Source organism: Poromitra crassiceps, assembly GCF_964638095.1.
Source record: "Poromitra crassiceps genome assembly, chromosome: 19".
Taxonomy (NCBI): domain Eukaryota; kingdom Metazoa; phylum Chordata; class Actinopteri; order Beryciformes; family Melamphaidae; genus Poromitra; species Poromitra crassiceps.
In genome coordinates, this window is record NC_139646.1 from 6,643,374 (window position 1) to 6,654,874 (window position 11,501).

Consider the following 11,501-nt stretch of genomic DNA (forward strand, 5'->3'; position numbering starts at 1 on the left):
TACTGTTGGTTTAATTGTTCTAAACCGGATGTTAGTTTGAATGTATGAATGGTGGTTTTGTTCATTTTGCTCTTTGGAAAAACAGTTTTGCATTTTTACTGTGGTAAGGGTAATTATTTTAAGTACCTTTAATAAACTATTTAACTCAAATGCTTGCTGTTCTGGTATTCTCATTTTTATTAATCATAATTTAGTGAGAATAGATGGATTATTTCCTTCAATTTTCCTTTATTATACACGTTAAAAATCACCTCATATCGGCATCATAAAAATAATACTGAAATATTTAGTGTGGAGCACAGCACTTGGCTAGCTGCTGTCCATTCTTGTTTTTAGGGAAGTCAAACTAGTGAGGAGATCCAGACTGCATCCTCATAGACGAGCCATGAAACCACACTGACTTATACAGTAACTTCAGATCTATGCATTTATTTACCTGCTTAAATTACACTTTCACATGTGGCCCAATTATCCATTTTTAAAGCGATTATCATTTCATTACAATTGAAACTATAAATGGCCCAGCTGGATAATGTATTCTAACATGTCCCTAAAATTATTACAGGGTTCCTTTCCACATATTTTCATGGATACATTTAAAAACGTTATTACTTTTCAAAGATCCATAATAGAATTTCCATGTAAAATCATACATAATACAATAAGCACTAAAATCCAATAAGAGGTGTGTCCCATTTGTCCAGTGTAGTAATAAACTACGGTATAGCTTCTAGTTGGGTTTCCATTACATGGAAATTATATTATTCCAAAACTTTCAAGGATTGTACTTATTCTAGGACTTTTCCCAGCACTGGAAAACAAGATTTTGAAATTCCATGACTTTTCCAGGTTTTCCATGGCCCTTCACATGAACCTGTTATTCAATAGCCTAAAAACTCTTAAGTTAAGTTAAGTTATCCTTTATTTAACCCCATGGGGAAATTCATCCTCTGCATTTGACCCATCCTCTACTAGGAACCTTCCTAGAACTAGGAGCAGTGGGCAGCCGCAGTGCAGCGCCCGGGGACCAACTCCAGTTCTTTTGCCATTGCCTTGGTCAGGGGCACTGACAGGAGGCCTAACCCTAACATACATGTCTTTGATGGTGGGAGGAAACCCACACGGACACGGGGAGAACACGCAAACTCCACACAGAAAGGACCTGGGGACGGACCGGGGTTCGAACCCGGGACCTTTTTGCTGTGAGGCAAAAGTACTAACCACTGAGCCACCGTGCCGCCATTTGGGTCCAATAAATAATCCAGTCAGCTGCCTGGAAGTGCAAATCTATTTCTCTGGTGCTAGGGAGGTGCTGGTGCTTTGTTTGGCCATAGGGAGGTGCTGGTGCTTTGTTTGGCCAGTGTAGCATCCAGAAATATTTAGATTAGATTTAGATAAATGGCCTTCCCATTCCCATGGGCTGGAAATCATGCAGGTCCAGTAAACATGAAACACTGCAGATATAAACGCATAGGACAGCATTTCCCTTTCTTTCATGAACCTGGTCTTGATAAGACATTTCTGTAGACATACAGTCCAGATAATCAAGTGGTTTGACATGGTGGCAAATGACCAAGGCATTACTCAGACACACATCACACAAATAATAAAATCTGTATATAGGGACAATTAGGAGCTGGATCGATATTGGAACACACTTCTTCTGCATGCCAATGGTTTTTGCCTATTTAAATAATGTCCTTACACTAGACTAGACTCTACGTTGTGAATGTATTTCTATGGAGTTGCACTGAGCTGTAAGAGAAGCCTAAAACTGGTGGGCCACATCCTGCGTGGCGCTGTTTGATGAGGTCAGACAGGAAACGCATCACTCTCACATCATTGTCACTGCTGCAGAATCCCCGTCCCAACAGGAAGTCCTTTCTCTGTGCCGCCGCGTCCCGGTCGGTCGTGTTGGGAAGGTGGAGAGCAGGATTGAATGTGTAGAGTAACGCCTGATTAGTCAGCGCAATCAGGTAGCTCTCCAGATGCAGCAGGTAGGTGCTTCCCCTGCAGATGGCGCTGTGCGGATCGGCCAGGCGGCTGAGGAGCGAGCCCGAGTAGGGCGGGCAGCGCAGCGTCCTCTGGTCCAGGTCCAGCAGGGCCAAGTAGCGACTGTATCGACCCAGAGAGTTGAGCACGCTAGATGAAGCGCTGGAGGGGGATCTAGGCAGAGAGAAAGAGGTCAGACAATAACACGTTTTCCTTCATTTCTATCATTTTCTCCAAACGTAATAGAGAATTTCCAGTATTTTCCTCCGTTGCCCATTAAAAAATAGTCACCAAAAGGAAGAAACTGGTTGAAGTTGCTTAAAGACACTGATTTGTGTGGTCATACTGTATTTTGCAATTTCTCCACTAATGGTTAGGAGTAGCAAAGGAGACAAGGAATATAATAAAGAATATAATAAACTTAGTATACCACTTTGACAGGTGGATTGATTTCATAAAGTACAGGTAATCAGATAAACATAAAAAGTGTAGTGTAGAAATAATTTAATAGTCAAAATAGATGAAAGGCACACGTACCAGAGGAGGCATGTGCTATTCTACAACTCTCATTCTGATGAAGGTCGCCATGACCGAAACGTAAATACATATAATAAATCTACTGGGAGCAAGTCTCTACACAGTGTGCAGACTCTACCTTTTTGGACAGGGCAAGCGTGCCGATTTGAGTGTCGATGCTCGTGAGCGCTTTATCGCACTGGCCATATGCTAGGTTCCGACCTAGCCTTTGTTTTACCTGTTGCTGATTTGTTTGTCGTGCACCTGCTAACTGAAGAGTGGATATGCGTTTCTCTACTTTTATTTGTACTAGTCTACAACTCCGCCCAGACCGATCTGCAGAGGGGGTGGAGCAACGACCGGGACAGCAGGGGGGAATTGGTTGGCAAAGTACAATTGATAGAAAATGTGAGAATAATCTGGAAAGTGAGTATATAGATTAACGGGTTAACGGGGTACCTGTGTATGCCTATCAGCCGCCAGGTGAGCAGGTCGGTCAGTTGAAGGGGCGTGGTCAAATACGGCAACACGGCGTTCCCTTGGGGCCCGGGGGCGGGCAGGAAGAGTGCCAGGGCGTCCAGCAGTTTCCTGACCGAGCCGTCGTCTCCTCCGAGCACCACCAGCGGCCGGCCGGTCAGGAGACAGAACAGGGCGTGCGGGAAGAAGGAGTTGTGCTGCAGGAACCTGAGGGCTCTGCTCGCCGCCTTCCTCCGCCTGCTGTGGTCTGAGCGGGGGCAGGAGGCCGGAGCAGGGGGGCGCTCCGAGGAGCTGGTGAAGCTGGCGCAGTCGGACGCCTCGTCCACGCTGAGCAGCCGGAGGGGGGCGCAGGGCGGCGACCAGCGAGGGCCCGCCTCCGCCAGGGCCAGCGCCGGGGCAAAGTTCACATGGAGGTCAGGCACCGGCCGGAGCCTCGCAGCACTCTGCCCGACATCACACCACCGGGCTGAGGAATCCACCGGCTCTGCTTGGACTGTAACAGCAATAACAGGTTTATTGCACGTTAAGTCAAACACGACAGTGAAAACTCTTATCTTGTATAGAATCGATTACTGAGACAGGTTGGATATTTGAATCAGTAGTTGTAGTAGTCGAATCATCTAACGGGGACTCGACTCAGACTCTTCTTTGGAAATTCTTGAAAATCGGGGACGAGACTGGACTCGGACTCGAGACAGTGACTTGACTACAACACCGATTTTAATGTACTGTATCATTTTACTTGATATAACATTTGGAACTATTCTGCATGCCACTTTTTTCCCGCACTTCTGACACCCTGGTGCACTCAGATGTCAAATATGGTCCGACAGAGAATTCTGGAAATTTGAGTCTGGAAAAGTATGGGATTTTGAAATGGAAAAATGTGTAGGAAGTTAGGAGCCCTGTGTAAAGTCATTTTTTAAAGGTGCTATTTAAATACAGTTATTATTATTCAATAGTCTAATGGAATATCAGTCGGGGAGAGAAAGTCCATTTGAGTTGATGGGAGGGGCCGGCCGCCTACTGGTGCAGCATGAAACATACTCTGTTTTCCAGGAAGCAAAAGTAATGGGAGTTCATTATTATTTGAGGATGCAAAATGGCAACAGGCAGTGAGTCATTCATTAATACACAGACAGGACAAGATGTTATCTATCCCTTGTGCCAAAATCCGAGGCAAAACACATTTAGAAGCCCAATCCAGATTAAAAACAAGCTAACAAACGGAGATGAATAACATAGTAGATGTGTTTGTTACCCTGCAGTGGTGTGGACATCTTCTCTGGACCGCTGACGTCATGGACTTGATTTCTCTGCAAAGACGCCTCATGGACGCGCTCCTCTTCTTTCTGGACCTCTGTTTGCTTTAATGACTCTTCTCTGTCTGGATCTTCCTCTTGCTGCAGATACACCTCGTTCTCGTCCTCATTTCCCACGGCAGTTGCCTTAAACTCTCCTTGGATTGGCTCCTCCTCATATCTACGTTTCGTCGACCGCTCTTCCTCTGCCGCCTCGTCAGCGGGGAAGCCGTTACTCAGAAGCTGGTGCTCCGCTTCCTCCTCTGTGATGGCGGTGAGGTCGTCGGGAAAGATGGACTCGGTGGTGCTCAGGACTTCGATGCTGTCCTCGCTGTTGGCGCGCCTCGCCGTGGCTCGCACTCGCCTGATCCCCGCCTCTGCTGCCACGCGCCTGATACAGCCGTCAGTCATCCCCACTGGCGTTTCTGTAGAAGAAAGAGGGAGCACTGTCACAGCTGAGAAGCCAAGTTGAACTAAGATGAGCAAATAAATAAAATGTAAACTATTTTGCAATAATGGCCAGCACGCTATATATTATCCCTTACTTATTCAAATTATTGGAACTTATTAATGATACAACTATAGTGATAATAAACTAAAGTAATAATGTTTAATAATAAACAAAGCACCAAGCAAACATTAAGGTTGGCACAAGATTAAAAACTAGAAACAATGACTTAGTTAAAAGCAGGCCCATAAGTGTCTCGAGAAGTAAAGGAAAATGCTGACTTTGCTATCCATGCCTATTTATGCATTTCCTCATGCAGCCCGTTCCACAGTGTCTGTCTGTCTGTGTGTCTGTCTGTCTGTCTGTGTGTGTGTGTGTGTGTGTGTGTGTGTGTGTGTGTGTGTGTGTGTGTGCGTGCGTGCGTGCGTGCGTGCGTGCGTGCGTGCGTGCGTGCGCGCAGAGCCTCATACCTCTGCTGTCCGACCCCGGGACGTCACGTTGCGTCCGATAAGACTTCTCAGTCCCCAGCACTTCGATGCTGTCGCCACTGCTCACGCTCCCCGTCATCTCCATGGCAGCCTCGGGGTCAGGGGTCACTGTCCCTGCTTCCCCCACCTCCAGTTTGATGGGGAGCTCCTCCACGCAGGAGAAGAACGACTCCAGGCTCGGTGGCTCCGCCTCCTCCGCCCCTCTCACCCCCCACCCCTGCAGCTCGGCCTCGGCTCTCTCCGTCTCCCTCTCCTCCTCCTCCTCCGCGTCTCCCCCGGGGCTCCACAGCTCAAACAGGAAGTTGGTGAGTGCGAGCCTCCGGGACAGCGCGCGCGTGAGGCGAGCGGTACGCAGCACGCATCTGTCACCGCGCAGACGCCGCTCCGTGTCCGCCAGCTGCTCCAACATCAGGGACAGGAAGTAGGCGTCGCTCAGCTCCTCCAGCGGCTTGAGGCGCCGTTCGGACCTGCGGGAGGAGGCGGAGCCAGAGGGGGAGGGGCAGGGGGAGGGGGAGGGGGTCAACCACCCGGGAGGATCGGCGTCGGCTGGGTCGTAGGGCAGAAAGTCGGCCTGTTTCAGCTTCCTGTTTGGGTAGGAAGTGACCTGGCGGAGGAGGTCCCTGTGATCTGAGATGGAATGCTCTAGGGCTGCCAGCTCATCGTTGTCTTCTCCCGTCTCCTCCAACCCACTGTCTCTCGTCGGAAGCTCCGCCTCCCGCTGTAGAGTCAGGCGAATGTACCTGAAACAGACCAAGCATGTTGTAAAAGGATGCTTCATGTTCCACACTAAACTTGCTAGGGCGGGGGAATATATCGATATTATATCAATATTGTGATATCAGATTTTGTATATCGTAATATCGTGATATGGTGGTCTTTTTCTGGTTTTAAAGGCTGCATTACAGTAAAGTGATGTCATTTTATGAACTTACCTGACTGTGCTAGGTGTTCCAATATTTGCCTTTACTCACTTAGTCATTATATCCACATTATTACTGATCATTATTTATCAAAAATCTCATTATGTGAATATTTTGTGAAGCACCAATATTGTCGCAATATTGATATAGAGGTATTTGGTCAAAAATATTGTGATATTTGATTTTGTTTTATGTCATGTACATCACAGTGTTTTAAGTTGTGTACATCAGTGTTTTATATGTCGTGTACATCAGAGTTCATGCGGATCTTACTCGAGCTCTTGCAGTTTCCTGTGCAGCTCCGTGGCGAAGGCTCGCCTGTTGCCCGTCTTGAGGCTGTCGGAGGCCTGGGCGAAGCTGGCCGACAGCTCGGGGAAATGCTCCGTCAGCTTGGCCTGGTCCGAGCACACGTAGGCCATGCAGAACGGACGCACCAAGCCCCGGGCCTCCAGGTCGTACAGGGTCATGTGGTGGACGTACGCGAAGGCGTCCTCGGCCGAGTCTCCCAGGACCACCTCCGAGTCCTCGCTGAAGTTGAGGCGGGGTCCGGGGGCCGCGGAGGTGGCGGGGCCGGATGCCTGGTAGTCCACCGACATGATGCGGACGCAGAAGTGGTTGAGGTCGAATGAGCCCACGACTCGCGGGTCGTCTGGGATCGTCAGCACGGGTTTGGGTCCCACCTGGAAACACACGGGGGGGGGCTTTAAAGGAATAGTTCGCCCAAAAGTGAAAGTTCTGTCATCATTTTCTCATCCTCATCAAAAACAGACAAATAATGACACTGTGAATAGAAATACTTATACACCATTATTTGTTACAATTCAGTCAGCTATAGACGGTTTTAACTTGACAACAAAAACATTCTAAATTGAACCCCCGCTCACTTCCTGTTGCAGTGTTTGCTATGGACATAAAAGAAAAAAAAACATTCAAGTGCAGGACTGACCATTCCGTGAAAACCGTCTATACAGCTGAGCGGCGAAAACAAAAGTAACGATGTCGAGTGAATATTTCTGCAGTTTGCCGAATGCTGAGAAAAAGGAAGTGCTGTGGGGTTGCACTCTGGTGAAAACCGTCTATAGTTAAAGGAACACTCTGCCCATTTTTAACCAGCTTTGTATCATTAGAACATCAGTAGTATATCAGAAAACTGTAAACTGTTTTGAAGTCTGTCATTTAATTTGACAGTTATTGAGTGTTAAAGTGTGGACCAGTGACATCACTGGTCCACACTAACTCAAATTAATAACTCATTAACTCAAATCAACTCTCAATAACTGTCAAACTAGATGAATAATGAATAGTTTGACAGTTATTGAGAGTTGATTTGAGTTAATGAGTTATTAATTTGAGTTAGTGTGGACCAGTGATGTCACTGGTCCACACTTTAACACTCAATAACTGTCAAATTAAATGACAGACTTCAAAACCGTTTACAGTTTTCTGATATACTACTGATGTTCTAATGATACAAAGCTGGTTGAAAATGGGCGGAGTGTTCCTTTAAGATTTGCAGTAAATGATGGTATGGTGTAAATAAAAGGTATCTTTGGAACTCTGAAGAACTGGTCCCCACACTGACTTCAGTTGTTCTGGAGAAGGCTGCTATGCAGGGCTGTACGGTGCTACAAGTTTGCTAGCATACTGTATGCTATTAAAAAAAATCCGTGCTTAGAGAAATATGTATCCACTTGCACGGGTGCTACTGGAGAATAAGAAGATAGATTTACTATTTATTATTGCTAAATACATTTTAATGCTGGATAGTTTAATAAATAATAATGCATCATATTTTATTTGTTATATTTTGTAAGTAAAATTCGTTGATGCACTGAGAGCTCTGATCTGAGATCAAATGGTCCGATTAAATTTATGAACACACATTTAAAGATTTTGCAACTGTTTTGTTAAATAAAGCAAGTTCTATTCTTGATTTAACAAAAATAATAGAAAAGAATACTGTTAAAGTACCAGATCAATAATAGTAACTAGTGGTAGGCTACCGTTAGTCATATGTTTAAGTGCTACTGATGTTTTTTGCTTAGTAGCACCAGTAAAAACCTAATAAAGTAAGCCTACAGCCCTGCTATGGAGTTGTGCTGGCAACTTCCCTGTGTGCTATATGGACAAATGTCACCTGTGTTTTCAACTGGCATGAGGAGGTGAGTAGATGGTGACAACACACACACACACACACACACACACACACACACACACACACACACACACACACACACACACACACACACACACACACACACCTGCTCGGAGAATTCGGCCACCAATATGAAGTCTCTATGAAACTGAGCTGTGTTGGCCCAGGGGTGGGAGGGGGGGAAGAGCGGCACGGATAGCTCTTCCGGTAGAGCCTGGACCTGGACATCCTGGAAGTCAAACAAGTCCTCTGCAGCTGTGAAGGCCAGCAGGTCTGGAGAGCCAATCATCCTCAGCCCGTGGAGCCAGGGGGCAGAGGATCCAGGGTCAGCCTGTGAAGCCAGGGGGCAGAGGATCCAGGGTCAGCACGTGAAGCCAGGGGGCAGAGGATCCAGGGTCAGCCTGTGAAGCCAGGGGGCAGAGGATCCAGGGTCAGCCTGTGAAGCCAGGGGGCAGAGGATCCAGGGTCAGCCCGTGAAGCCAGGGGGCAGAGGATCCAGGGTCAGCCTGTGAAGCCAGGGGGGCAGAGGATCCAGGGTCAGCACGTGAAGCCAGGGGGCAGAGGATCCAGGGTCAGCCTGTGAAGCCAGGGGGCAGAGGATCCAGGGTCAGCACGTGAAGCCAGGGGGCAGAGGATCCAGGGTCAGCACGTGAAGCCAGGGGGCAGAGGATCCAGATGATCAGATCAACCCACCTCGGCTTGATCTTTTCTCACTGCTGCTCTGAGCTTCCACCCTCCGTGAGTCAGCTTTTACAACGACAAAAGGAGAATTAAACGTGTTGCGCAGTTAACTAGTATTATTAGAGCCATATGTTGAACTTGGCACACACTTTACTCTCACTGTCTCTCACTTGAACTGTCCTGATCCATTTGTGAGCCACACATTAACGCTATCTCCGTTAGAAAACTGCACCGAAAACTTATCCGCTTGGTATTAAAAGGCGGCAGTCGCGTAAACAAACCGAAAACAAGCAGCGGCTTAGGAATTATTACCGACATCGGGAGGGAACTGAGAAACGAAAGTTGCTCGGCCAGGCGTTCTGATCACACGCCTGATCTTTGTCCCCGCAGTTGCTGGGTAACCTGGGTTCCTCCTTTCTTGTTTTTAAACAGCACAACAAACGGCCTGTGCTGTGCTGTGTGTGTGTTTGTGAAGCTGTATCACTGTGTCACGTATGATCTGACCGGCAAGAGCCCCCTGCCTGCACCCATATTTAGCCATGTGACATCTGCGGGTCAGGCACTCGGTCAGTGCACGCGCCGCTGAAGGTTGCGAAAGCGCTCCAGAGAAAACTAAACATGAGTCAAGCTGGACGGAATAACCTGTAGAGCTTCCGGTCAAACATTTCAAAAGAAAAGCCTCACTGAACAAACTTTTTTGAGTAAAAAGTATAGCGCATTTATGGGGGAATCAGGGAATCTGCAATAGCCTATATGTATTTTACCTCCAAAGGTCCTTTAAACAGCATTTATTTAGTTTGCTTTCATTTATGGTTTTATTGATATAATCCATGTACCTAACATTTAGGACATGACATCACAACTGCCCAAGTCACACATCACAGTTTCTCCAGTGACGTCACTGATGACATCACAACTGCCGGAGGTGCATAATATACTAGGCATCTCGCTCACTCGATTCCGGCCCTGCAGCTCACATACGCCCGCAGCTCGGCTGCTGCGTGGCCTCGCCTGCCCTATTGGCATGAGCAGCGCACAATTGCCCAACTTTGCATCACTGATGACATCACTCACTGATGACCAATGATGCCTATGACATCATCAGTGCCTATGACATCATCGTCATGTCATAAGATGGTTTTGGTCAAAATGATGTCACTGATAGACATTGTGACATCATCAGTGGGACAAAAATTGAAACAGTGCCCACTTGAAACAAACAGTGCCCACTTTTTTTTAATAAATTTCACAAACTACTTTGACAAAAATTGGCGGACCCCCTGCAGTACCTCTGCAGACCCCCTGGGGGCCCCGGACTAAAAAGCAGACGTCAGACATCAGCCAACATTTTCCTTGCAGAACACATGCAGGCATTATACAATTTGTTGCGTCTCCACCATGAGGTCACGGACACGGTCTGCGGCCCGCCAACAGCAACGAGGTTACAGGGACATTTGATTCGGACACGTGACGTGCACGTGGTGCTGATGACTGTTGCCATGCCTTTTCTTCAATCTCCATACCATGCTTCATACACTTTATATTCAGGCTCATGGTGGATATTCAAATTTGTTATCATTATTGTATAGTAAAAGGAAAATGTGCAGAATTGGCCTGATCTAACATATTCAAACGTCCATAATCATCCAAGATCATTTGGTGGGGGGGTCAAACAGGCTTACAGTATGCAGGTTAGCTGCCTATGAACAGATAAGGCAAGTTAAATCATCCATGTGCATGAATACTGGTCCTGGATTTATCTAGGCCTGCTATAAATACATGTGACCAGCTGCTCTCTCCTCAGTCTCCTGACATGTAGCATCATCACAGCATGTCTCAAGGGCTTCCCCCACTCAAATCACATTAAACACTTCAATCATTTTGCAATTGAATACTACCAATTTAAAGGAACACTCCGCCCATTTTCAACCAGCTTTGTATCATTAGAACATCAGTAGTATATCAGAAAACTGTAAACTGTTTTGAAGTCTGTCATTTAATTTGACAGTTATTGAGTGTTAAAGTGTGGACCAGTGACATCACTGGTCCACACTAACTCAAATTAATAACTCATTAACTCAAATCAACTCTCAATAACTGTCAAACTATTCATCATTCATCTAGTTTGACAGTTATTGAGAGTTGATTTGAGTTAATGAGTTATTAACTTGAACTTGAACTTATTACACTTCACAGTGACCTCAACAGGCAGCAGTGCAGCCTATTAACTAACGAGGTAACAAACCATATCAATAGCATTATCATAGTTGATCAAAATAAAGTTGATCTGATTTGAAATTGTAGAAGACAAAGGCATGGCTCAAGGGAAAGGGAAACCTTGACATTGAGGCACAAAACACCCAACTATCAAAAGTGCTTTGAATTTGACTGATAATTCGATTTTAGTAAGAGTATAAAAAGGAACAGACGTGACATTTCATTTACTCCCGTATCTACAAATGAGATGCTGGATTTTCTTCAGATATAACTTCAGGGGCAAAAGAATATTAACCAAGTGCAATA

The 11,501-nt window shown here is 46.3% G+C and overlaps 1 protein-coding gene across 1 annotated transcript; it reads right to left on the reverse strand.

The window, feature by feature from the left end:
- Window positions 1–406: 406 nt before the first annotated feature.
- On the reverse strand, window positions 407–8,586 carry smcr8b (Smith-Magenis syndrome chromosome region, candidate 8b; the record flags this gene model as incomplete). The annotated part of the gene is made up of 6 exons (XM_083655505.1): window positions 407–2,166; window positions 2,968–3,478; window positions 4,247–4,711; window positions 5,205–5,962; window positions 6,416–6,822; window positions 8,404–8,586. 6 exons carry the CDS (start codon window positions 8,584–8,586, stop codon window positions 1,719–1,721), a joined length of 2,772 nt encoding a protein of 923 aa, XP_083511631.1. The 3' UTR covers window positions 407–1,718.
- Between the last annotated feature and the right edge of the window lie 2,915 nt (window positions 8,587–11,501).